The sequence below is a fragment of the Pyrus communis genome, chromosome 11, assembly GCF_963583255.1.
Source record: "Pyrus communis chromosome 11, drPyrComm1.1, whole genome shotgun sequence".
NCBI classification, from domain to species: Eukaryota; Viridiplantae; Streptophyta; class Magnoliopsida; order Rosales; family Rosaceae; genus Pyrus; species Pyrus communis.
Genome location: NC_084813.1, coordinates 20,060,656 through 20,086,923, shown reverse-complemented (window position 1 = coordinate 20,086,923; position 26,268 = coordinate 20,060,656). Strand labels below are relative to the sequence as shown.

General features: G+C 39.2%; 5 protein-coding genes and 1 pseudogene across 5 annotated transcripts; 1 reads left to right on the top strand and 5 right to left on the bottom strand.

Moving 5' to 3' along the window:
- Positions 1–505: 505 nt before the first annotated feature.
- LOC137709406 (homeobox protein knotted-1-like LET6) lies at positions 506–2,804 on the bottom strand. The gene is made up of 4 exons (XM_068448500.1): positions 2,489–2,804; positions 1,834–2,104; positions 1,159–1,412; positions 506–833 (listed from the first exon to the last, which is right to left on the bottom strand). The coding sequence occupies exons 1-4, from the start codon at positions 2,750–2,752 to the stop codon at positions 612–614; spliced, it is 1,011 nt and encodes a 336-aa protein (XP_068304601.1). The 5' UTR covers positions 2,753–2,804; the 3' UTR covers positions 506–611.
- A 3,638-nt stretch (positions 2,805–6,442) lies between these two features.
- LOC137708354 (plant UBX domain-containing protein 4) lies at positions 6,443–9,163 on the bottom strand. Its single transcript, XM_068447408.1, has 4 exons — positions 8,575–9,163; positions 7,700–7,988; positions 7,069–7,164; positions 6,443–6,977 (listed from the first exon to the last, which is right to left on the bottom strand). Exons 1-4 carry the CDS (start codon positions 9,066–9,068, stop codon positions 6,594–6,596), a joined length of 1,263 nt encoding a protein of 420 aa, XP_068303509.1. The 5' UTR covers positions 9,069–9,163; the 3' UTR covers positions 6,443–6,593.
- A 637-nt stretch (positions 9,164–9,800) lies between these two features.
- On the bottom strand, positions 9,801–11,576 carry LOC137708886 (glycine-rich RNA-binding protein 4, mitochondrial-like). Its single transcript, XM_068448047.1, has 5 exons — positions 11,358–11,576; positions 11,187–11,255; positions 10,913–11,019; positions 10,701–10,831; positions 9,801–10,037 (listed from the first exon to the last, which is right to left on the bottom strand). The coding sequence occupies exons 1-4, from the start codon at positions 11,512–11,514 to the stop codon at positions 10,718–10,720; spliced, it is 447 nt and encodes a 148-aa protein (XP_068304148.1). The 5' UTR covers positions 11,515–11,576; the 3' UTR covers positions 9,801–10,037; positions 10,701–10,717.
- A 1,184-nt stretch (positions 11,577–12,760) lies between these two features.
- LOC137708798 (F-box protein CPR1-like) lies at positions 12,761–19,146 on the bottom strand (annotated as a pseudogene).
- An 863-nt stretch (positions 19,147–20,009) lies between these two features.
- On the top strand, positions 20,010–21,484 carry LOC137707763 (uncharacterized). Its single transcript, XM_068446677.1, has 3 exons — positions 20,010–20,088; positions 20,845–21,049; positions 21,134–21,484. The coding sequence occupies exons 2-3, from the start codon at positions 20,858–20,860 to the stop codon at positions 21,263–21,265; spliced, it is 324 nt and encodes a 107-aa protein (XP_068302778.1). The 5' UTR covers positions 20,010–20,088; positions 20,845–20,857; the 3' UTR covers positions 21,266–21,484.
- A 75-nt stretch (positions 21,485–21,559) lies between these two features.
- LOC137707761 (protein NRT1/ PTR FAMILY 6.4-like) lies at positions 21,560–24,427 on the bottom strand. Its single transcript, XM_068446676.1, has 5 exons — positions 24,278–24,427; positions 24,071–24,179; positions 23,732–23,949; positions 22,879–23,426; positions 21,560–22,630 (listed from the first exon to the last, which is right to left on the bottom strand). Exons 1-5 carry the CDS (start codon positions 24,278–24,280, stop codon positions 21,736–21,738), a joined length of 1,773 nt encoding a protein of 590 aa, XP_068302777.1. The 5' UTR covers positions 24,281–24,427; the 3' UTR covers positions 21,560–21,735.
- Positions 24,428–26,268: the final 1,841 nt, after the last annotated feature.

Below are 26,268 nucleotides of genomic sequence, written 5' to 3'. Positions count from 1 at the left end.
AATTCAACGCTGATTCAGTTTTCTTAGGGCGGCTATTCTTGTGGCCTCTGGCAAGGTGGTGGAGACGGCGGCAGTTGGCCTTTGCAGGTTAACGATTACGGTTTCTTTTTTATTTTCTGCCTTTTTGGTTAATGAGCTTTAACTATCCAATTTATTGGGCTGGTTTAATGTAATTGTGTTAAGCCTTTCTCATTCAATGAAATTTCATGTTTTTCAGAAAGAAAAAAAAAATATTGAACTACTTTCACAAAATAATGTCAATGAATCAAACCGGGGGAAACAATAAAATAAAAGACTGCTTCACAAAATATCCGACAAGCTGGTATCATATCAAGCATGTTGCAAAAAAAAAAAAAAAAAAAAAAAAAAAAAAAAAAAGGTGCAAGACGACTTTTGAACCAAAGTGATTTCTGCACTTTCTTATCAGTTTTTGTACTCTTTTATTTTATTTTTCAGCCAATAAATTAAATAAGAATTCAAGACAGAAATAATAAGTAGAAAAGTGACGAATAAGCGGGACCAAAGTGACAAAGTCATATGCATACATAATACATAATACAGAAGCCCTATGATCGATAATAATAATAATAATTAGAATGCAAATGTGATGATTACAGCCGAGTAGATGAACAATCCATGGAGAAGGGATTGCATATTGCATTGTCCATATAGAAGTGGTGATCATGATGATGGTGATGAAGAGTTGGATCCATCAAAACAAACTGCATGTCCTCCGAAGGCTTCCAATGGCGTTTCCTTTGATTGATGAACCAGTTATTTATCTGTTTAAGATCCAAACCCGTAGATTCTGCCAATGCTAGCTTCTGGGCCTCCTGCATTTATAATAATCGAGGTACCCTTTTATAATATATCATGCTACCGGTACCACAACAACAAACTAAATATTCGTGATACTGTTTGATTACGTTGTTAGATTGTGAATATGAATTACGACAGCATGGTGAATTGTTGCACCCTTGCGCAATTTACATTGCCTAACACAACAAGAAACTAAATTCACGGTGATGTTTGCTCATGGTTTTAGAGCATGAAAATGAATTACGGCAAAAATCACACGATGAATGGTCCGGATTTGAAATAAAGTTAGAACGTACGGATCTTAACGAACAAGGATGTAGATGAGTATGATATTTGTACCGATGGATAGGGCCACTTATAATGTCTGGACCACCAATCCAGCAACTGATGCCGGGCTTCCTTCGGCAACTTTCCAATCTTTTTCTTCTTCATAAATTCCTGCTTGAGGGTGCCCATATATCCACTGTATTTGCGCAAAAGTTGAACTTTGAGTTCTCTATCTTCAGCTTGAGGATCCATGGAACATTCCTTGATGGCATCAGCCTCTTCTGGAGAACCACTTTGTCCAATAAAATCACCACTACTAATACTAGCTGATGATCATGCAGGCCACAAAATCAGAATAGGCAAGAATATATAAAATATGTATAACCTAGCCAGAAATATTAATTAGTGAAACTTCAGGAAAATGGTGATGGGCGCAGTACACAGTTATTTTGATGAAGACACTTAATTTTTCTCTATCTTCGGTTCTTCACCTTCTGCAGTTAGTACTTACAGGTACTCAGCACCTACACCTATGTAATGATCTGTTGAATTTGGTCCAATGGCTTAAACATGCATGATCAGGAAGCTAGCATGCTAGCTAGCTAGGACCTCTACTTTTTGTTTGTAATGTTGACATATAGGACCGTTTAATTTGTCAGTTAGTCTGATTGGATCCATTAAATTTTAGTAGTATGAAACAGTTGGTTAGGTTGCAAATGAAGATTCAAGGAAAGATTAGAGAGGTACCAGAATCTGAAGAGGAATTAGAGTAAAGAGTAAGAGCTTTGAGTTGGGCGTCAATGTTGGAGAGGAAAATCATGGCTTCTTTGAAGGGTTTTGTGAGCTCTTCCTCGTACTTGGTCAGCATCTCGCAATACGCCTCCATGAACTGGTCCAGCGCAGGGTCTGGATGATCATCTCCTCCTCCTCCTCTTATGCTACCCCTCTTTGCTGCCTCAGAATTATAAGCACTGCAGACCTGCTGTAACCTAGCCACCACTTCAGCAGGTGCCCCAACCTAATAACAATTTAATATATCTCATTAGTTTTGTAATTAATCAATTTCTCAAAATCAACACGGATCACAGATAACAAGGACATGCAGAGAGTAAAACTGAAACCATGCTAGCTACCAATTTATGACAAATAATCATTGAAAACAATATTCAAAAGTTCTAAGGGGCAATGCAAATGTTTAATACAGGTATCTGCACTGCAGATTAGATATATTCCTTTCATAGACCACAAATTCTCATTTTTTTTTTTTAACACCTCAATATTCTACTCATTCTAAATGAAAGAGTGAGTACAGTGCTCTAACCAATTCGTCTACGGTCACGAAACCACAAAAATTGTGTGTAGTAAAGTGGGTATGTGGGTGTGAGAGAGAAGATAGAGATACCTTTAAGCAATTGACATAGGCAGACAAGAGTTGAGGGAAGAGAGGATGAGCCATAATCTTAGCTTTCACGCTCATCTCCTGATCAATAGTCTCATGCGGATGGCTTTGTAAGTTGGGAATATTGCTGATCAAAGGTAGAGAAAGAAACTGCTTACGATAACTGCTGCTACTAGTAGTTCTGGTTTCTGAATTCATTAGGGCAGCGGCTAAAGAAGAATCCAGAAACCCTAAACTGTCACTGTTACGACTGATTCCTCCTTTCATTTCTCTCTCTCTCTCTCTCTCTCTCTCTAGAAACCCTAATTTACATATTCTCTCTCTGTCTTCGCACTTCAGTGGCCTGGAAGTGGAACACCTAGCTTTTTCTTTCTTTTTCAAAAGAGGAATTGCCTCCCGGTTTTTAAGCTTAAACTCGGACAGTCTTTGTGTACAGTGGTAGTCAGTCAAAAAATTACATGACAGAAATTACAATACGACGGAGAGGCATCTATCTATCTGTAAAATTAAAGGTACATATTAATAGACCTCCCTCGGAAATGGTCACTTTTCTTTCCTTTTTTCTGTACATAAACAGTGATCTCATTTGTCCTCTCTCTCTCCACTCTAGGTTGAAATTTTTTTGAAGATTCAGAATGTGCACGCGGAGTTAACGTGTACTTCCAAGGAGAAAACTCAGAACCCTTTTCCTTCCCAATGAAATATTTAAAAAGCAATTTGTTTATGCAAATTATTTCATCTATCCATTCCATCTCCTCGTTTATTGTACTACTTTCCATTGCTGCTTCTGCTTCTGCACCGCACGTTGCCTTTCCCTTCGGTCCTCACTTCCCAGTGCAAATTATTTAATTACCACTGTAACCTATATCTGCTGTTTGATGATTGATGGTAAACGATCAAATGTTAACCGTCCATCTTGGTAATCGACGGTCGTCAGTCACTTCCTTCAATCCATCCATCCATTTAAATATTCTGTGGTGATTTTGGATTTCCTTTTCCAACACTCTCCTCCATTGCCCTATATCTCACATCTCTGTATTTAGGGATGTAGTCAAAGGAGGAATTTAAATAATTTTAAAAGATTTTAGAATCATGATGTAGTTAAATAGAATTTTAAAAAGCTTTAAAATAATTCATTCAAATACAGGGGTAATCAATTAAAGAATTTTAAAAGACTTTAGAATCTTAATGTGGTCAACTGAGATTTTAAAGGATTTTTATAAAATCCATGCAAATCTATAGGTATTAAAAAATTCATAGATTTTAAAGGATTTCTTTTAATAAGAGATTTTGTAGGATTTGAGGAGGAATTATAAGCATAACAAAATCCTACCTCCATCCCTAGGATTTATTTTCAACCCCCTCGCTCTTTCTCTCTCTCTCCATTCTGCAACTCGATCTTTCTTTCTCACTCTCCATTTTCTTTCAAACATAGAACCTGCCAACCTGATTTCTTTTCACGTTCATCTGTCACCGTCCTAGTTGCAAACTTGAATTTTTTGAATTGTACAATATTTTTTGAATTTTGAATTTCCTTTATTTTCGACTGTGTAATAGTACAATATTTCTTGTAATGCTTTGATGGGAAGTGTTAATAGCTACTAGCAGTTCTTGCAATGATTATGCGTTCTATCTGAATGTGTTAATTTTTTACCATGTTAATTGAACTCTTGGAAATTACTACTAAGAATCTTATTGCTAATTCAAGCTTTCTGTTCTTTTTCGTGTAATCATGTTAGTGTAAGGGTGCAAGCATCTTCCCAAGCCTATTTATATTGGTAACTGTACTTAGACTGAATAACACATTATGAACTAATCAATTGTTGAGGAAAAAGGGTTAATTTTGAGACATTTGATTTAAGAAGCACTACTTGTTTTGATTAGTTAAAATTATTTTTCGTAAAGAAATCACAATTCAAATGAGAAGGGGAAAGAAAACACATATTTGATTGGTTTATATCTCCATATCAATATACACATGCTTATGCCTTTTTCAGATTGTGCACTGAGAAAAGAATTTATGTTGTAGAAGTCAAAATAGAAATCCTAAGAAATCCATACAAATCCATTGAAATCTATAATAGAAATCCATAATAATCTGTCAAAATTCATATGGAATTGTAGAATCTATTAAAATTCTTTTAAATCTGTCACTTAAAAAGGTTCGTCAAAATCCTCTGAAATCCAAATTGACTACACCCCCCTTAATTAGTCTAGTGATCGTCATTTCCATTACACTGTATGTTTGGACGAGGGAAATAAATTTAGAATTATAACAAAAATCAAAATTTATAAATTAACATGCACCAATTTCTTTATTTAGATTCATAAACATAGAAATTTAGAATTTCCGCCTAGACAAAAAACTTAAAATTTGGGACCTCCAATTTCCAAGTTTAAATTCCATGTTAATATGTATCATTTTCAAATTTCTATAAGTGAAAGTTTAAAAATAACAAATTATATATTCAAATTTCATTGTTCTTTTAGGTTAATAAACAAGAAAATTTACAAATTTTAGAAAATAAAATTTTGTCATTTCAAAATTCCTTACTAATCTTAAATTTCCTCAACTAACATAGTGTTTAAAGAATTTGAATTGAGTGTAAAACGGCAGATACATTATATATCTCAATTCTCTAAAGGTAAATTTGTGAACCGTTGCCAACTAAATATAGCCAAAATGAGAGAACTACAACACGTTGAACATTTAATAGTGAAAAACTCACCTCACTCACTCTTTGCATGCTTCACTGCTAAAAAAAGAGCCACAAGTGCTGCTAAAATCCAATCACAAATGACCAAGTTTTCAATTGTAGTTTTCAATTTCAATTATTTAGATAAGTTCATTTGTGATCCAATCATAATTTTAATTTCAATTATTCAGGCACATGTCTATTTATGATTGAATTTTCAGCTCTTTTTTAAACAGCAGCTGAAGCATGGTTTCTCTCATTTTATCCACACTTCCATGTTGAGAAAAAATATATTCAAAATTAGTTGAAAGAGCTAATGCTGTCGAAAATGCCAAGTGATTATAGATGAAATAGCTATAAAATTACGACAAAGTTGAAAATTATGATATGGGAAACATTGAGATGACAATCTTGCAAATGAGGTCAAGCTTGCCTTTTGTTTCACCCACACTGCTTTAAACCCTATAAGGACACTCATTCTTTCCAATGCTGTTGGGAGATTGGTACTTTAAGAGATACGATCATCACTGGATTCTTTTTGTAAGAATTTCAGAAATCCTCCAATCACATTTATTTATCATGTATCGTGGGGTCAGTTTTCGTCAGATACTATTTATATTCAATTTTAAATAAAAAAAATTTACAATAATTTATGACCACACGATATACGATGAACATATATGATTTGAGGATTCCTGAGATCCTCACAACGAAGATCCGACGAGGATCTCTCTCGTACTTTAGGCCCTCTCTTATACGTATAAATGTATCTGTATAAATCAATATTATTACATTGAACAAGTGTCAAGAAATATAAACTTATTCGCTACACATTCACCTTTTTATGTCTATCTCTCTCTTCATAAGACAAAGAATGCTAAAACTTTACCTTACCTTATTGCTTTAACGTTTTGTCTCTCCCTTCACATAACAAAACCATCCTACGTTTTTTTTTTCCCCTTTTAAGGGGGCTACTATTCGAACGAATAATTCAATTGTCATAAAATAAGTGAAGAATAATACAAGTGAAGTACGAATACCGATATTTGAAAAAATCTCTCCAAACGTAAGACTTCGGGTGCGAATGTAAATAATTTGTTGGGCATTGTGATAAATAAATAGAAAAAAAAGAGCGTTAAAACGAAAAGCATCTCATTTGGACTCGAATTGAAAAATCATATACTCCAAATGATTGATAATTTCAACAATTTACTTATCAAACTGAACTTCGCATGCTTTGCAAAACAGATAGCCTACTGCATCACAAGAACATAAAAGCTGTCGTTGATTTCGTAGCTAATTTTCAAATTTCGTCGGTATAACAGAAATTCATCAAAGAAAAATAGATCCGTGCGAAGGACAGATGCACTTGAAATCAAGCTTGCGGATTGATGAGATTTGTTTGCAACCTCCTAGAGTTTTTGGATAATAACAGAATTGGCTATACCGGCTTGCTCTATTGTCTGGTCTAGATCTGTCAGCTGTTTGGGAGGGAACCCCATCGTCTGCAGTCGGTAACTTCTTGTCCCATCAGGTCTTGAGGCATCAATAAAAGCATGGATGTCTCTGATTGTATGGTGGTAGTTGAAGCGGGATACCATACGCGTGCCATCTGCTAACCTTAGCTGAACAGAGGTTGACGGCAATGACTGATCCACAACTAAGCCCATTGAAGGCAATGGAGCGCCTGTAAGGGGAGGAGCGGCAGCAGTTGACTCAGTGGTAGCTGCCACAGAGGTGCTGCCACCTAAAGTTCTTCCAACACCCTGAAAAGCAACATGCCTCTTCACTGGTTCCTGCAAAATAATAAGCTCAACCGGATCAGAAAGATTGCACCAGATGCATATTAATAACATATACCAGAGTAGGAGAGAAAGAAGCACAAACAGGATATTCTTCATCCCGCCTAGTAAGATTAACATGAACAGCAGTCCTCTTATTGCCTGGTTCAAGCTCTTTCGGGCACTCGGACTTCTTGATGCTCTGCATTCATAAAAACATAACATTTCCTATCAGCACTGAGAAGAGAGATCAAATCAAAGGAAAAATACAACAGCAAAAAAATGAATATCTATACTTGCAAAAAAAGGCGAAAGGAGAGCTACTAATCAAAACAATGAGATCAATACATGAGGAAGTAAATAAGTTTTGTTCATCATAAGAGTTATGGTCGGTTTTATATATATGCAAATTCTGGCCTTATCACCTTTAAGCCAAACTACTCTTCTGTGCTTGAAATTCTTAGCTCAGCCAAACAGTTAATGATTGTCAATATGATGTTTTATACATAAAGAAAGCAAGATCACCAGTTGTTTTATACATTTTTCTTTTGGTTGTAGCTTACTATGTGACATTTTAGGAGCCATTATATGTTTTGAGACAATGGTTAGGAGCCCTTTTAGCATTGCTTGACTAAGCCCAGGATCCTATCCCCTGATATAACATTTCAGTTTTGACATCAATGCAGTAAAAAGAATCCACTAAACCCTTATATAGGCTAAGCATCATTAGAACTTACTTCCAGGAAGGGTGCATTTTCAGGATCATCCAGCCTCCGCAAAGGACCATCATCTACAGAAAACCCATTCCTCCAAAAAGTGATAGTGTGAACGATAGTTTCAGGCGGCTGAGGAGCAGCAGTCGGGACGGTCTCCCCTGAAAGCAGTCTAGCTGTTCCACTGAAACTTTTTGAGCTTGAAGAAGGCTGATGGACATCTAGAGGTCCTTGTGTGGCCGCCAGCCGCCTAGCTTGACTGAATATTGAATCCACATCGCTGCCTTTGGTAGGGTCTTGGACAAGCATTCCACTAGAACCAGCAACAACAGGACAAATTAAAACTAAAATCTAATTGCATGATTAAAACATGAAAACAATTGCAAATTTATATACGTCAAAGATGGTTTACATCTGCACAAAAATCGAATTCCACAGATAGCTCATATAGAAACAAAAGTGAGAATGTTACAAACAGAACCCCATTACGACATTACTCCACAACGTTCTCCAGTTTAAAAATAATCTACTTGCACCCCATTTCGATATCATTGACAACGAATTGAAATTTTCTTTCTTTTGGTAGACTTGGCGTGCAATGGTATTCTACAATTCATACAACCGACCCCACTTAATGTGATAAGGCTTGATTGTTGTTGTAATAACTTTGTAACTTTGGTTTTTCTCAGCAACCAAACGCAACGGAAGAATGAATGTTACAAAACGAAGAAAGAAGATAAAATGCATTGATATCTCAACGTAAACATTCAGCATTATTGATTAGCTTTCTACTGTTTTCTGGGTTCCTCAACATAGGGTTAAAAGCAATGAACTATCCAAAGTAGGGAAAAAATCGATCATTTTCCTGGGAACCAAACAAGAACTAAGAAATAAAGTACCTTTTCTCGCCACCAGTGTAATACTCCTGGGGTTCATCGGAGTCACTATCGGACCCGCTCTTTGCCGGCCGATTCAGATCGGAAAGCGTGCGTATGCCACGCGGACGACTCGCAGATGGCGGGTTGGCATCACCCTTGCTGTCGGATCCACTAGCTGCGGCGCGCTTCGATCGGAGCTGGTAGGGCGCACGAGACGCGGGCGACGGCGAGCGAGAGCGCGGCGGGGACTGCGAAGGAGAGTAATTGGGGGAGTGCGAGGGTGAGGGAGAGGGAGAGTGGGAGGCGGGGATTGAGCGCGGGGTGGCGTGGGTGGCCTCGGCGGCGGCGGGGACGGCGGCGTTGTTGTCCAAAAATGTGGAAACGGCAGCGTCGAGGTCCCAGTTGTGGGATTCAAGGAAGAAGAGGGCTTCTTGCTTCGAGGCAGAGGTGATCTCGCAGAAAGAGTTGACGACGGCGTCGTTTTGGGGATTGGATTCTTGAGCTTCGGCTTCCATGGCGACTGGATTGTTCAGTGTTTCGCTCCAAATCGGATTCCTTATTGTTTTCCAAGACCCCGAGTGAGTGAGATTCCACACAAACTCCCAGCTTCCGCTTTGTGCTCTACATTTTACAGGTGTAATGCTTCATGAAACGGCGTCGTGCTAAGTCGGTTTGCGATCGCAATTGTGAGTAGACGGCATGTCGTTTCATGGGCATTATTCTACTCAAATAAGTTAAATACTATAATCCACTCAAGGAATAAAAATTTTAAATATTCCAGGACCCACCATGCATTTCAATGCCTTATGATAACAGAATCGTTTTGGTATCCTTTTAAAATGATTAAAAGCGTTTTTATCAAAAATGTTTTAGAAGCACTTTCAAACGAGCATATCTTTTTAATATGCGTTTAGATAAAAATATTATTTTGTTATCTAAAAGCTTTTTTAGCCTCTTCATACAATGTCAAACGAGACGCCTTCTATTACATCTTTGAATCTGACTTCTTTTCTAATTGAAAGCTCGTTTGAAAATGTTTCTTAAATGACTGAAAACGTTTTTGGTGAAAATGTTTTTTGAACCAATCCTTAGGAAACACAAGTGAATCCTTCCTAAAAGAAGCACATACAAAGCATTTCAAGTGATTGTGGAACACAAAAACATTTTCTCTAAAAACGCTTTCAGTCATTTTAAAGCACTTCCAAACGAGTCTTAAGTTTATTTGACCTAATGGAGACTCAAATGATAAAAAAACTTTGATTACCCAAAAATAATCTTAATATTTCATTACAAAAAGAGAAAAATATTGTATGATGAAATGGGCTCTGGTCTCATACACTTCCCAGAAAGAACACATGAACGGTGATACTATCTCTACATTCTTGGCCTGGATTAAGACAACTAGGTAACTGAACTTTGACAAGCTTCGAGCACTGAGTAAAATTTTCATTCAACTTGCATTCTGCATGTCATCAACCATTCACCTGCAAACAGGAAACTCCGAAATTAACGAACTTTCAGACGCAATTTTATAACGAAGAATACACAAATAATGATGAAGAAGAAATTAACGTTGATGAGCATTTAAGTTGCGATTTTTAAGCATCGGGGTTTAGATGTATATAGTTGTTACAGCAATGAAGAAGAAACTAGTAGTCTGTAGAGTTAGGGTTAAGAAACGAATGTGCAGTTGAGCAAAGCTGCAAACTGCAAGCAGTAAGAGATGGAAGATCAAAGGATAACTTAATTACATTTTAATTGACTTCTCCGTGGCTGCCAATCTCTGATTGTTTTACAAGAATCTGAAGAAACAGTGATCTAAGCTACATGCTTGAACAAAATTTGCAACGAGAAGTGCGTGACTCAAAGTGCTGTTGAATTTTTACGATGCCCAACTTCCTTCCTCCTAACAAGATACTATCATCAGATACATAAAACGTAAAGCTTCTCAACCACATGTGAAATGAATTAGTGTACAAGTTTGATTACTAATTAGATTGACGTGATTGACCAATCAAAAGTAATCATTATCTTCAAATGATAAGGGATAATGGTCACCATATTACAAAGCACAATTTACAGCTTTCGCAACTAAACATCTTTGGTCATCATCAATTCGCCATTAACATGGAACGAACATAACTTACCATTGTACCAAAGGAGTTCATGTATATCGAGTGGCAGCATCCCCACTGTCGGGAAGGTGAGGAACCACAACAGGTCCTCCCCTTACTTTTTCGACAGCAGAAGTAACCCTCAATGGCCGACCCAGCAATGCCTGCAAGCAGAACTACGTTAATCAGAAAATCTTTATAAAAGAAACAAACTCTGATCCATGACAATATAGTTTCTTCATCACCTTTCCATCCATGGCATCTTTGGCAACCTGTGCTTCATCTTCCTTGGAGAAATTAACAAATCCGAACCCTCTTGACCTACCGGAATCTCTGTCATACACTATCTTCACTACAATGAAGAATATGAACAAAGATTAATTCTTTTTTAAGGAAAATCACACATAACATCCAAATCATTGAGAAATAAACTGGAAGTGATCATTGGGATATTTTATCGAACAGTAGACGACAGATGAGTAATTTGCAAAATTTCAAACTGGGAAACCAAGATTTTACCTTCGGTGACCTCCCCGAATGAAGAGAAGGCGTCTTTCAATGACTTCTCGTCCACCGACCATGACAGTCCTGCAAAACCCAAAAGCCAGATCACCATAAAACGATCAAAACACGAAAACTACACAACTTTGGAGGTGTATTGTATGTATGGGGAGGAGTGGGGAGAGAAACCTCCAACGAAGAGTCGGTTGTTTTGGGGAGGAGAGGAGGAGGAGGAAGATGGTGGTGCGCAGAAGAATCGCCGACTTAAAGTTGGGTTTTGGATTGTGATTGTTGTCGATGCTCTTCGAGCAAGGAGCGTCCACAAAGTGTTCCTCATTGATGGCATGATTAGCCGATGACTTGTTCCTTCTTTTTGAGCGCTTTTGAGTTTTGAGCTGGATTTGGTTGAATTTTGAGGTCCATGCCACATGGGCATAAATTTTCTTTAGGTCTTAATTATTGAAATGCCCCTTAAAACTAACATCAAATCTCATTTTATCTTCCAAAACTTAAATAACATTACTTCACTTCACTTTATTCTTTGAAACTTAAAAAACATCACTTCTTAAAACACATATTGCGTATTTGTGTCTACGCCGTCTCAATATTTGCTTGACTGAAGAGGGTCTCGAGTCAACTCACATGAACCAAAAGATAATATACTTATATTATTTCAATATTAAGTTGTAACTCGCCGTGACTCATTAAGAATGAATTAACGATTAGTTTTAAATGCATTACAAGACATCTAATTAAAATAATGATGATTAATTATTTTCCAATTGTGAGCATTTCCAAATGTGCTGGATTAACGTAACAATTCTTAAGAGCCCACTCGTGCTCCATGCATCCACTATTGTCATATTATTTCCCTCCCACTTCTGATCGCTCTCTATCGATTTCACTTTGGATCCGATATGCTTCCACTTTGTTTCGCCGTATTCAGCAGCTTTATCGGAAGGTGCGTAGAACCTCAGCTTGGGTGTTCACACCACCACCTTCCACCTGTGTGTCGATCTCAGCACTATTGTTAGTGGTTCCACTGACATCCTCCTCGGTTTTATACCATTGGTGGCGGTGGGTTGGTTTTGTGTGGAGTTCGATGGAGGACGTCAACGTCTGCTTCTCTTTTTGTTGTTGGGGCTTGGTTGGTCTTCACCTTTAGTATTTGTTGGGTTGCTTGTTCATGGTCGTCAGAGCTTGCTTTGACAGCGGCAAGGGATCTAAGCTGCTAGGGTTTTCAGTTTTTTTATGTCTTTCTTTCTCGGGCTCAACCCTTGCATTGGGTTGTTGTTGTGATGGCCCATTTGTTGTTTGTGTTTAGTTGTGGGCTTTTGTTATGTATGTAAGTTTCTGGTAATGAAAGTTTACCTTTTATCCAAAAAAGAAAAAAATGAGCCTATTCGTGCTGGAAAGACGCAAAAGAGTTTTACAGTGTAGAGATAATTGCAGAAAGAACTGTACAAGATGGTTCAGTCTCGGTTCTGAATCATCATTGATACCCAAGCAGAGGATCCAAGGACAACCTGTTCACAGTATTTGTCGCAGCCGCCTCACAACAATTACACGATCCCCCATCAAGAACAAAGACGAAATGAACATGGGATGGGATATTATACAAGATGCAGGAAAAATGCAGCAAATAGTCAATTGTTCATACACCACAAGACTGGAAAAATATACAACAACGACTTGGACTACCCAAAACAGAGGTGAATTACAATGATACGAGTTGAAAACTAGCCAGAGAACTAACAAACTAACAATAATGCGGTACCGTACAACATAAAGAGCAAAAGGTTGATCACATAGATCAATAACCCTGGCCCTAGTCTAAAAGAAGTTGCAAATCATTACCGTGTGATCAACCCTTTTCGCGCCAACTGACTACTTTCTGCCCTAATTTTGATCATCTTCGGCTGCTTCCACTACCAGATCAAGAGACTCTTCACTCTGCTTGGAACTTTCCGCTTCTTTGAGGTAAGAGGTGCCTTGTTGATGCCTCCCAACAAGAACATCGTCACCATCCAGAAGACAAAGGCTCCCTACACAAATAGTTACCGTGACAGGACGCCAAATACTATAATTTTCCACCATAACTACACCAGGGGGAAAACCATGAATTTCAACTTCTTTGACAGTGTTGTCCTCTATGTCAATCCAAAAAAGCATATAATAGTCATCTATAAAAAGAACCATTCCACTATTCTTTGAGAACACCAAAGGTTTGTAATGATAGTTCTTACGAAAAAGGGAACCGCTGTCCTCTTCATCAATAGAATAAATCAAGGTCCAAGATATTAAGGATACAAATGTAATTACTCCAGGAAGAGAAAATACTTAGAGATTAAGCAATCTTTCTTTGCTAGTTGTAATAGACTTGTATAAATACCTACAGTGTAACAGTTATTGTCAAGTTAATGAGAAATATTTTCCTAATGGTATCACTCGCCTCTAGTCTCACGACCCCTCTTTCGATCCCTTTTTCCCGCTTCTCTCTGCATCGCTTCATCTTCTTCGATCGGTTGATCGCGTTCTTGATCTTAATCGTGCTTCTTGCTTGAGATTCTTGCTCCTCATCGCGATCTCTTCCTCAATCTTCAACTATGGTGACTACTGCCTCTCCATCTTCCGAATCGGTTTCTCCTGTTCATCTGATTCCAGATGCACTTCTCAACCCTAACTCTGTGATTTCTTCCATCACGATCCAAAACATTGGATCTATGGTTCCAATCAAGCTTACAACTACAAACTATCTCACCTGGAGTGCCTTGTTTACTCCGATCTTCCGTCGTTACAATCTTACCGATTTCATTGACGGATCTCTGGTAGCGCCGGCCAAATATCTTCTTGATTCTTCTGGCCATCGCACTGCAACTCTCAATCCAACCTATGTTACCTGGTTTGAGAATGATCAGAACATCCTTATTTGGATTAATTCCACTCTCTCTGAATCTTTAATTCCCTACACAGTTGGCGTGACCTCTGCTCGAGAACTCTGGGCGAAACTGGAATCGCGCCTCACTACTGCCTCTCAGTCTCACATTCACGAGCTTCGTTCTCGTCTTCGCAGTCTTGTTAAAGGTGATTGACTGCTGCTCAATATCTTCAGCAAATTGAAGAAATTGCAGATGCCCTTGCCAATGCTGGTGCTCCCGTGGAAGATTCAGAACTCATCTCAGTCACACTTCATGGCTTACCTCCCGAATTTGACTCGTTTGTGGATGCTATTCAGTTCCGTATTGGTTCCACAACTATTGATGAGTTGCATGGCTTACTTCTTAGTAAGGAAATTCAGCTCAATAATCGGAAGAAACCTGTTTCCACTGCCCCTTTTCAGGCGTATCATTCATCTGCTGGTCTTCTTCCTTTGCCTGCAAATTCTCCTCCTCAAGGTTTTGTTGCTTCGCATGCTTCTCAAGGTTTTACCAATCAAGGCCGTCCAAATCGGGGTAATTTTCAATCTCGTGGTAACTCTAGATACAACACTGGAAGAAATAACTACTCTCAGAATCCTAATCAACGATTCCCTCGTGGCGCTCGTCCACATTACTCTTCTCCTCGAAAGTTATTCTGTCAGATCTGTCGCCAACCAGACCATGAAGCCTGTGAATGTCCTCATCGCATGGATCCTCACTACACTGGCAAAGCTTCTCATTCTGCCATGATTGCTAATACTTCCACTCCTAATCCTACCTGGATCGTCGACTCTGGTGCTAGCTCGCACATGACAAATTCGACTGCCCATCTTCAGAATTCAGAAGCATATACTGGTCCAGAACAAGTGTATATTGGAGATGGCAAAGGTTTGCCCATTCTCCACTCTGGTGAATCATCTTTACATACTTCTACTCATTCTTTTTTGTTAAAGAATGTTTTACATGTCCCCGCCTTAAAGCATAATCTTCTCTCTACGAATCAATTTCTACTTGACAACTCATGTTCTATGCATCTTTATCCCTCTCACTTCATTGTGAAGGATCTTTCTTCGGGGAGGATGCTTTTTAAAGGTCCGGTTCAACATGGCTTCTATCCACTCTCCGCAGCATCATTACATGCTCCTTCTCCTCATGCTTTGGTTGCTTCTGTCAAAGCTCCAAGACATCTCTGGCATCAACGATTGGGCCACTCTTCTGTGAAGATTGTAAATAAGTTGGCCTCTCAATCCTGTATTGCTGTTGTTGATCTTTTTAATAAAACCTTTTGCTCAGATTGTGCACTAGGGAAATGTTCCAGACTTCCATTTTCAAGAACTACTTGTACTACCAGCAAGCCTCTAGAACTCATTCACACGGATGTTTGGGGCCCCTCACCCACTGTCTCTCATCAGGGTTTTCGATACTATGTCATTTTCCTAGATGACTATACCCGTTATTGCTGGTTATATCCTTTGAAGTGTAAATCTGATGTACTTACTGTGTTTAAGCAATGGAAATTACTTGTTGAAAACTCTCTGTGTTCCAAGGTTATTGCTTTACGCTCAGATTCTGGTGGAGAGTTTGTTAGCACTGCTATTTCTCAGTTCTTATCTAGCTATGGAATTTAACATCAACTCACCTGTCTTCACACTCCTGAGCAGAATGGGTGTGCTGAGCGTAAGCACAGGCACATAGTTGAGACTGCTCGGACTCTCTTGGCAGCATCTAAAGTGCCTCATACTTATTGGGTTGAGGCTTTCGCTACATCTGTCTATCTAATCAACAGGCTACCTACTATCTCCCGACCTTCTCCCTGGCAGTCTCTCTTCAAGAAAACCCCAGATTATAACTTTCTCAAGGTCTTTGGTTGTCGTTGCTTTCCTTGGTTGAAGCCATACACATCTTCCAAACTCGACCTTAAAAGCAAGCCCTGTGTCTTCTTGGGGTATAGCCTAAATCATAAGGGCTATCTCTGTCTCCATCCTTCCACTCACAGAATCTATGTTTCACGCCATGTTATCTTTGATGAATCCATTTTTCCCTTTCATTCCTTGCCTTCCTCTTCATCTCCTAATGTTCCTTCTTCCTCCTCCCAATCTTCCATTCCCTTTTCTCTTACTTTTTCCTTTTTCCCCTCACCTCCTGTTCTTTCCCCACCCTCATCCCCATCTCCCTCTTCTTCTGTGAATCCTGCACCTCTCTCTTCCCACCCTGCCTCCTTATCCCCTCCTGCAGATCCCTCACATTCCCATTCCTCACAGTCTCCAGCACCCACCAACCTTCACCCCATGCAAACACGATCCAAATCCGGCATTTTTAAACCTAAAGCCCTCACTGCCACTAAGCATCCTATTCCTCCCCATCTTGCTGTTGACTATATTCCTACAACCTACTTCCAAGCTTCCAAATACTCCCATTGGCGCACAGCAATGCAAGAAGAGTTTACTGCTCTTACCAACATTGGTACCTGGTCCCTTCTTCTTCTTCTCCTAATCTTGTGGGTTGTAAATGGGTTTTTCGGATCAAACGAAAACCCGATGGCTCTATTGATCGGTATAAAGCCCGTTTAGTTGCAAAAGGCTTTCACCAGCAAGAGGGTTTGGACTACATTGAAACCTTTAGTCCAGTGGCTAAACCTGTCACCATTCGTCTCATTCTCACTTTTGTTGCTCAATATGATTGGTTCCTCAATCAGCTCGATGTCAGCAATGCCTTTCTCCATGGCACTCTCACTGAATCTGTGTTCATGCAACAGCCACCTGGCTTTGAAGATCCAGCAAAACCACATCATGTTTGTCATCTTCACCGGTCTCTTTATGGTTTAAAACAGGCCCTTCGCGCCTGGTATGCTAAACTTCATACAGCTTTATCTTCTCTTGGGTTCCAAGGCTCTCAAAGTGATCACTTGTTGTTTGTCAAGCACTCTCCCACTTTGGTGTTCATCCTCGTCTATGTGGATGATATTTTAGTGACTGGCCCTTCCTCTGCAGCCTGTCAACAAGTTATATCTCATCTTAGTGCTCTTTTTCCCATCAAAGATCTTGGTGCTCTTCACTACTTCCTTGGCATTGAAGTAAAACGGTCCTCTTCAGGTATCTTTATAAATCAGACTAAGTATACCGTAGATCTTCTGACCAAGGCAAACATGGAAAGTGCCAAGCCCTGCACCACTCCTCTCAGTACCACTAAGCTTGATCACACTTCTCCTCTCCTTGACAATGCTTCTGAATATCGGTCTCTCGTTGGTGTTCTTCAGTACTTAACTTGGACTCGACCTGATCTCAGTTTTGCTGTTAATTTGGTTTGTCAGTTTATGCACACTCCACGGATCTCCCATATGCAAGCTGTGAAACGCATTCTCCGTTATCTCAAGGGTTCTCTTGACCTGGGCTTATGGTTCTCCAAGTGTTCTCAGGCTCCATCTCTTCACGCCTTTTCTGATGCAGATTGGGCAGACTGCTCTTTAGACAGGCGTTCCACAGGAGGTTATTGCATTTACTTTGGCAATTCTCTTATTAGTTGGAGTGCAAAGAAGCAACCTACTGTTGCTCGCTCCTCCACTGAAGCCGAGTATCGTTCTCTTGCTAACACTGCTGCAGAACTCACCTGGCTCTGCAAACTCCTTGCTAACCTTACTTATCCTCTACCCCATTCACCCCAGTTAAGGTGTGATAATATCTCAGCTCTTTCCTTAGCCAAAAATCCCATTTTCCATGCTCGTACCAAGCATGTCGAGCTCGATTACCATTACATTCGTGAACAGGTTCTGGCAAATCAAGTCTCTGTGCATTTTGTGGCTTCCCAGGATCAGATTGCTGATATTTGCACCAAGGCTCTATCCAAGCCCAGATTCCTGTTTCTCCGTTCCAAACTTCAACTGAGACTTTCCCCGTTTCGTTTGAGGGGGGATATTAAGGATACAAATGTAATTACACCAGGAAGAGAAAATACTTAGAGATTAAGCAATCTTTCTTTGCTAGTTGTAATAGACTTGTATAAATACCTACAGTGTAACAGTTATTGTCAAGTTAATGAGAAATATTTTCCTAATACAAGATTCCGCAACTCCAAATTCCTTCATAATCCAACCATCATGTCTGGTTCGTCCATCACGAACACAAATACATAAACAGTCTCCCAAGACCTCCAAACACAAATATGGCTTATCAACCGGGGCAGGAAATGCGCTACATTCCTCAGTGGCAAGATCAAGGGTTATAATTGTGTATACATCTGAACCATCATCCATCAGCCAACACAGAGCACCGTTCACATAAACGATATCATGTAAATCAAATCTATAATCACTCCACCAAGGGGTGTTGATGTTTTGGATCCTTTTCCATGAGTTAGATTTTAGGCCATAAATTTGAACCAAACAGGTAAAAAAAGATGGATCTTTATTTAGAAACTCCACAAATCCAACAAGTTTATAGTCATCGTTAATGGAATCATACCCGAAAGCATAGTAGGGAGAACCGAATTTGGTCATGATATTCAAATCCGCCTCAAAGGTTGTGGGGGGAATCATCTTGAACTTTTGAATTGAAGGGTTCCAAAAAGCAATATCTCCGTCCTCCCTTTTGCCTCCTTTGCGAATGCAAACCAGGCCGTGAACGGAGCGGCCCACGATCTCGGTGTACGCGGCAGGGCATTTTATCCACCTTACCGATATGAAATCCGGCAACCGCGGATCGAAGGGGTCAACTTCAACCGGCGGTTCAGGGCATTTCAACGGCGGAGCAATCTCGACGCATTCCCCGAACACCTCCGAGTCGTCAAAAGACACTGAAAAGAAATTGGAAGGATACGACCCAACTAAAAGGGCGCGATCAGAGTTCGTTGCGGCAGAGCGTTGGAGATGGGCTTTGATGAAGCGGCGGCTGCGGATGGTGGCGTTCCAAGATTTGGAAACACAGAGGGATCAGAGCAAATCCTTGGGAGGGAGACGCGTGAGGATCTTGAAGAGTAGCTCCAGAAGGAGGTTTGACAATGACATGTTTGTTGTGGTGTTGATTGTTGAAGGATACTGAAGCTTACTGATTGAGGGTAATTCTAGGGTTTAAGGGTCAATTGAGCAGTTGGGTGGTCTGGGAGGGTAGGGACGATAACATTTTTCTTTTTTAATTTTCCTTGCATTTGGCAAGTTTATTTACGAATGAAAAAGAATATCATTGAATTGTAATTTTTTTTTTATTGGATTGTAATTTATTTGTGTGATACTTCTGATTTTCTTTGTTACAAATGATACAATGACAGAAAACATCCATGCTCATATATTTTCAGATGCGAGTTCGATCTTTTAAGTGCTTGTTGAATTTGAAAATATTTTTTCTAACGCGCTTTCAATAATTTAAAAGTATTTTTCAAAAGAGAAACGCTTTATAAAAAACAACTTGCTAAATGACTGAAAGCGTTTTTAAAGAAAATATTTTTAGGTTTTAAAATCACTTAAAATGCTTCTGCTAAACATCTATTATATGATTCTTACTATAAGTAATTCAAGTATTTTTTTCAAAATTAACTTTCATTTTTACTAAAACTTAGTTCTAAAAAAATTTAAACTAAAAAAGGTTTCAATTGTTTAAATGTATTTACCAAACGAGTTGTAAAGTAATTCCGAACAAGCCACGAAGGATGTTGGGTTGGGATGAAGAAAACCAAGAAGGAAAAAGAAGGTCAGCATCGCACAGTAATTCTGCAGTACACATCTTATATACAAATTGAACATGGACCGTTAGATTAAAGCTTTAATTACAATCGTCGAGATTGATCCAACGGGGACGAAAAAAATGTGCTGCCATTGGGTTAGAAGTATGTTGGGCTTGGTAGGTAGAAGATAGACCCAAACCGAAAGGCCCAAAGTACCAGCTAGGCCTACATGGCAAAAGGAGCTAAAATCAACTTCAGCACTCAGACTCGTTCCACACGAACAAGGCAGTCAGCCATCGCCGCCGCCGTCGTCGTCACTGGTTGCAACTCCGTCGACAGACATACTTGAGGTAATCTCTCTCTCCCCTGTATAATCTCTTCCCTTTTCCTTTTATTCAGTTTGTAAATCTGCTGCTTTTTCTTTTTCTGCGTTCTCATTTTTTACATTTTGTAGTTCATGAATTGCCGGGTAAGTTTTAAATCTAACAGTGAAAAATCTGATTTTTGGGTGGAATGAAGATAAAAAGTTTTGTTCTTGAGAAAGATTGAGCTTAATTACCACCGGGCTTAGTCTAATTCCAGCTTTAGAGATAATACAACATCTTAATTTTGTTGTATTTTTTCAGTTTTAGGAGTAATTGAATGGAGATTTGTGATAAATTTACTAACTTTTGAGGAAACACATTAGGTTTGATCACTACATGATGTGCCTGCGGCGGTTTTTGTTGAACCGTGTAGTTCATAGTGGTGAAATGTAGAGATATTAGCGTTCAAGGCCACTGAGCTTGGTTGACGTAATTTTTCTGATTTTTTTTACGATGATTTATTGGTTAAGAGTTAAAATGATTGTAATGTAAACAAGGAAAATGATTGGCTCTAGCCCGTTTTTAACGTTTTGATGTTCATCTTTGCAATTCTGATTTAGTAGTGATTGAGATCCTTTAAGCAAAGCTAAACCCTGAAATCTTCGAGATATAAATAGTAAGCTATGTTTAACAGAGGCACTAAATGTTCGCGGTGCTTTTTCATGGACTTTCTGTATTCCCGAGTTGCTATGTTTATCTTATATTGAAGTTATGGCTTAGGCACCACTTTGGGATGTGTAGGTTGGAGAAGAAAATGAATGCTTTCAAGGCTTATAAAGCCAGTGTCCCAATTGCATGGAGCCCTAATCTGTATATAACTTTGGTGAGGGGAATCCCCGGAACTAGGAGACTTCACAGGCGTACTTTAGAGGCATTACGTCTCGGAAAATGCAATCGAACTGTCATGCGATGGAATACTCCTACAGTTAGGGGAATGCTCCAACAGGTTTGATAAGTTCAAAGTGTATGCATTCATAAGGCATCTGTCCTGTCTGTAGTTGATAATGTTAGTATGTTATTTTTCACACAGGTTAAGAGATTGGTTGCGATTGAGACAGAAGAGATGTATAAGGCCCGCAAACAAAACTTGGAAAGTCACCGAGCTCTACGTCCCCCATTGGTCGTAAATCACCAACCTGGTTCTGCAAGTGGACCTTCTTAATAGCCTATGTAATTGTTTAGAGGTCAGCTCTCAGCTTCTCAGTATTGATTGAGTAGACTAGTATTCCTGTAGTGTAAATTTTTTATAAGCAGCCAATTCTGGATCCGGTTGTTTTGTCAATTCCATGTTTGGCTTTTTGTCTCAAAATTTGCAGTGCTTCTGAACTAGTTCATTAACGTGGATACAAGTAATCTTGCAACTAGACCGCTTCTATTTTGCATATGCAATATGTTGGATGGTTTGATTTGGCAAATTCCTGATTTCTTGACGTGTGTCATGGATATGTTGTTATGCTGTTAATTTTGTTTTTTAGATGAATAAAAATCTATCATTACACTGCATTCTAGAGCACACTGTATTTACATTTAGTCCGAGAGACTGTGGATAAAAAAAGGATTTAAATATCTAATAAATGATTGATAAGCATACAATATTACACAAGATCCTTTTGGAAGCATACATACTAGGTTCTAAGGCCCTTCCTTTGCCTCAATTCTGATTTTCTCTGGCATCTCTTCAACTGTTTTGATGTTCGAGCTCTTGAACTCCTTTTCGCCACTATCATCTGGGCTATTGTTCTGATGGCCTTTGTATTGGTGTTTCATTGCAAAGGCAAGAAAAACCAAGAAGTTTATAGCTCCTAGCACTGCGAGGACCCAGTAGAAGTTATCCACCCTTCCCTTGTTCAGGTTACTCCTCAGCCAGCTCTTCTTAGTCACTTTGTCCACTACCGTCACCAAAAGACTGCTAACGTAGAATCCCATTGAGATGGTGCTTAAGAAAAGCCCTGTGCTCATGGACTTCATCCTGTCCGGTGCCTCTCTGATGAAAAACTCAAGCTGTCCGACATAGACAAAAGCTTCCCCTGCACCCACGAGGAAGTATTGTGGGATAAGCCAGAAAGCACTTAGCTTGGTATTTTGGTGAACTGTAATGCTTCTTCTTTCTTTCTCTACTATTGCGGCAGCTACCATAGCCGCCATTGATAAAATGAGTCCAACCCCAATCCTCTGAAGGCTCGTTATTCCTTGGGCATTGTTGGTGAGTTTCCGAGCAAGGGGAACAAAGAATTTCTCGTTTAAGGAAGTAAAGATGAGGATGGTGATGAAGAGAAATGCTGAGAAAGAACCCGCAGGGATTTCAAAAGAGCCTACTTTTCGGTTCATGAAGGTGGCTTGTTCGATGGTGAACGTAGTCATTTGAGAGTAGACCGTCCAGAAGAGGATACATGTCGACCAGATCGGCATGAGCTTGAAAACCAGTTTCACCTCTTCAACTTGGGTCACTGTGGACACTATCCATGAGTTGCTTCTGTTTCCTTCATGAGCAGCATATTCATCTAGGATTGCAGCTTTGTCTAGACATCTAACCATTCACATACGTAGTAGATAAACAAAACCTAGTCAGTGCCAGTGAAGAAATTGGATAATTCGGATAGTTTGGGATCCTGACACCCATTTTCTCATTTTGCACATGCATGTTTATTTATGTACTTTTTCTATTTATTCAATCCAAATACCAAAACTAAGTAGGGTGTGAAGGAGAGAAAAATGATGTGCGGAAATTACTTCCCGATGATAAACATGGAATACTGGCTTTATATGTAAACTTACTTGAGCCTCTCTGTGTGGGGGATCTTAGCTTCTTGGCATCCATTTAAAAGGCTTGGATGGGAAGGATGAGGATGAGCCCTCTTCTTCCAAGCCAAGAATATCACTCTCCATATGACAGTTAAAGGGCTGCCTCGGGGCTTGCTGAACCGGTAAAACGTGGTCCCCGCGAGCAATACGACGATGGCAACGATCATTGCCCCGGCTGATATTCCGTACCCTAACCCTCTGCTAACATTGACTTGCACATACACCAGCACAATAACGGCAAACAGAGACCCAATGCTGATGCCAAAGTAGAACCTGTTGAAGAAGAAGATCATGGCCTTCTCTTCCTTGGGGTCTGCAGCATCGAATTGATCGGACCCGAAACCAGAGACGTTGGATTTTATCCCACCACCACCTAGCGCTGTAGTGTACAAAGCAGCATAGAGCAGGGCTAATTGGCCGCCGTTGGCCTCAATGCATTGATGGTGTTGCTGTCTGTAGTCATCACATGGAGGTGGTCTCATGCTATGGATGGATGTAGCCAATGTCAACAAAAGTATCCCCTGCAAGAACAAGAACCTTTCAGTTTTTATAAATCTAGAAAATCACTCGAATCAAAGCACTCGAGGGCTTGAGCGTATTGAAGGGGGTTCGAGCAATGCTGGAGGGGTCTTGGGAGAGCTCAAGAACTGCTTGAGCTGTTTCGATTGATTCCAATTGATAAATCTCAAAAATCGTTCTGCGCTCCAAGATGAATATTCCTTGACAGAATGACTTTTAAGGAGTGTCGAACGAAAAGCAGGCTAGAAGTCTTTAAAATGATAATAAAAAGGTTAATATTGCAAATTTTCCTTGGCTCAAAACTTACCACAGCAGTTATGGTTGCAGAAAGTGCAACTGTGAGGTACCTTCCAAGCTTAGCATCTGCTAGGAACCCACCAAGGAGGCCAAGGAGGTTCAAAGTGCCCATGAAATTGGTCACTATGTTTGCAGATTTTGCAGAAGATAAGTGCAAATTTCCAACCAGGTATGTAACCAAATTCATAGATATGCCCATCACACATATCCTCTCAGCCAGTTCAATTCCTGCAACATAGTCATCATGAAGCAACAAAGCACCTTAAGATAATGCATAACAAAGGTAGATGTGATCTATCATAACTCAAACGTGAATATCAGAAAGAGAGAATTTGATTCGAGAAAGCACCCAAAATAAGCCCTGCAGCAAGCCATCCGCCAGTCTTCGACTTGTCCACTGGATTCCCTCGGAAATCCACCACATCTCCATCTTCCTCACCTTTCCTTGAGATCAAAACCTGTTGAAGTTAACGAAATGTAAAAAGAAAGAGAAAAACCAAATTTAAATTTCAAGTTTTTAGTTTGATATTGGAGTTGTATGAGTAAGTAGCTATACCATCTTTTAGAGAGAGAGAGAGAAAGAGAGAGAGAGAGGAGAGAGAGTGTTTTTTCTTGCTTAGGATTTGCAGTAGATTCCATGAATGATTGGGGGTTATAAATAGAAGTGGGAGCGATGAGGAATAATAGCTGTGTCATGGCCTCCACAGTTTCTGGTGGTCAAGAGCAGCTAAGGAATGTGAACACTTTCGAATACGTAAACATGTTTTTGTGGTTTTGTTGCTTGCTACTAAAACAATGGAAAGTGACATTCACGTTTTTTTGATAGAGTTGGGAAAGGGAAAAATGACACCTCTGTCTTAACACTTAGATGCCATTGATAGATCTTATGGAGATTCAAATCAAATGGTCCACCAGATCCACAAGCATGTGTCGACCAGGAATTTAAAGCTGGAACGTACGTATGAGTTTGTATTTTCTATCATATACTCGTTTTTTTACTACTAGGTTGTATGGTAAAAATGAGTGAAGCTCTTGTATGACGGCGTGAGTTCTAATTTCGTCGATGACTAATCTAATATCTAATTTAATAAAATTTATCATTTGAACAAACCATTATTACCTGCTTGATTTGAATCCTTGCAACTGTTATAATCCTCAAGAATTACGACATTTGATCTGTCATAATGTCGGATTGAATCAAACAAAAGCACCTCAATAATAAGTTTAACTTTTCAATAATCTTATAATTATCTCAAAAACAATCGTGTACAGGTGGAAAACCTTTTGAGTCTTGATCAGGGCAATGTTGCGATCAGTGCAGTGTCATACTGTTCAAGTTGTTGCTGAAGAAACCTATAGGTGTCAATTCTCGGGGCCCTTTTTCTAGAGAGAGGATCCTAGAAATTTTTTAATCACATCCGTTTATCGTATATCGTACAATCAATTTTTATCAGGTACTATTTGTATTTAATTGTAAATAAAAAAATTACAATAATTTCTGACTACATAATGTATGATGAACATATATGTTTAGAGAATCCCCCTGACTTTTTCTATAGTGTATAGAAGCCCTTCAAGGGAGGGGAGGGACTGCGCAAGTTTATACATAATGGTACAATCCATCGTGTATCCATGCATGAGTTGATTTGCACTGTTATAAACTTAACTTACACAAGTTTTCATGACTGACTATATCAGGATTTTTAAGTTGAAAGATTATATCAGTGTGCACAACATAAAGTCATACCATGTTATAAGAAAATTGAGCATAATTTGATCAGAGTCCATGTTGGTTATTCACTATCTTTTTAAGGCTCCTAATGCGGTCCTATGATTTTTTATAGTGATTGAAATAATTGTCTCTAGCGACTTCGCTAAATGCGTGCAATTTATGTGTACACATATTTATAGAGAAGGAAATCATGTTACAGATACTTTAGCTTCTTTTGGGGCAGATAGTTATGCTTATTATTGTTCGTCCACGATCTTAGATTTTGTAGCCTTTGCACATGTTCTTGACATTTCGTTTTGTCCTTATTACTGTTTTCGTTGATCGTTTTTTGTTTTTGTGGGTCTTGACCTAATCCCCTGTATGTAACTTTTTCGTTTACTTACATTTATTATCAATAAAATTGGTGAAAAAGAGACTGGCAGAGAATTTTTGGGTGTAATGATTCTCACCCCTTCATAGGAGAGTAAGTACCTTGCACGCGATCATTGCTAAATTCGGTTAGCTTCAAAATTGGGTTAGCTTTCATTGGGGTACATTAGGTAAACCCACGGTGGTAGAGGCTTGCCAGAAAAGCAGTCACCTATGAACCCAAGCGTGTCCACTAAGGGAAACACGTGTACTAAAACTGAGAAGTTGCCTATAACTCAGGTCACACGGAGTATCAAAGGAAGTCAAAGAAATAGATGGAATAATTATTTCGGGTTTAGGAATCGAAAAGAAACCACTTATGCTTTATATGACCTGTGCCAAATTGATTTAGCTCTACTCGGTTTAAGATAGGGACATTGGAATACCTAACTCTCGTTTTCTTTGGC

What these genes read in the sequence shown, in the direction of transcription:
- LOC137709406 (XM_068448500.1), bottom strand. Translation starts at nt 2,752, where the DNA reads ATGAAAGGAGGAATCAGTCGTAACAGTGACAGTTTAGGGTTTCTGGAT. An exon ending in CCTATGTCAATTGCTTAAAG is followed by an intron (nt 2,105 to 2,488) that starts GTATCTCTATCT and finishes AATTGTTATTAG; the next exon opens with GTTGGGGCACCTGCTGAAGT. An exon ending in ATAAGTGGCCCTATCCATCG is followed by an intron (nt 834 to 1,158) that starts GTACAAATATCA and finishes TTATAAATGCAG; the next exon opens with GAGGCCCAGAAGCTAGCATT.
- LOC137708354 (XM_068447408.1), bottom strand. Translation starts at nt 9,068, where the DNA reads ATGGAAGCCGAAGCTCAAGAATCCAATCCCCAAAACGACGCCGTCGTC. An exon ending in TACACTGGTGGCGAGAAAAG is followed by an intron (nt 7,989 to 8,574) that starts GTACTTTATTTC and finishes TGCTGGTTCTAG; the next exon opens with TGGAATGCTTGTCCAAGACC. An exon ending in AAAATGCACCCTTCCTGGAA is followed by an intron (nt 7,165 to 7,699) that starts GTAAGTTCTAAT and finishes TTATGAATGCAG; the next exon opens with AGCATCAAGAAGTCCGAGTG.
- LOC137708886 (XM_068448047.1), bottom strand. Translation starts at nt 11,514, where the DNA reads ATGCCATCAATGAGGAACACTTTGTGGACGCTCCTTGCTCGAAGAGCA. An exon ending in ATTCGGGGAGGTCACCGAAG is followed by an intron (nt 11,020 to 11,186) that starts GTAAAATCTTGG and finishes TCTTCATTGTAG; the next exon opens with TGAAGATAGTGTATGACAGA. An exon ending in AAGATGCCATGGATGGAAAG is followed by an intron (nt 10,832 to 10,912) that starts GTGATGAAGAAA and finishes TTCTGCTTGCAG; the next exon opens with GCATTGCTGGGTCGGCCATT.
- LOC137707763 (XM_068446677.1), top strand. Translation starts at nt 20,858, where the DNA reads ATGAATGCTTTCAAGGCTTATAAAGCCAGTGTCCCAATTGCATGGAGC. An exon ending in TTAGGGGAATGCTCCAACAG is followed by an intron (nt 21,050 to 21,133) that starts GTTTGATAAGTT and finishes TTTTTCACACAG; the next exon opens with GTTAAGAGATTGGTTGCGAT.
- LOC137707761 (XM_068446676.1), bottom strand. An exon ending in CTGCAACCATAACTGCTGTG is followed by an intron (nt 23,427 to 23,731) that starts GTAAGTTTTGAG and finishes TTGTTCTTGCAG; the next exon opens with GGGATACTTTTGTTGACATT. An exon ending in CCCCACACAGAGAGGCTCAA is followed by an intron (nt 22,631 to 22,878) that starts GTAAGTTTACAT and finishes GTGAATGGTTAG; the next exon opens with ATGTCTAGACAAAGCTGCAA.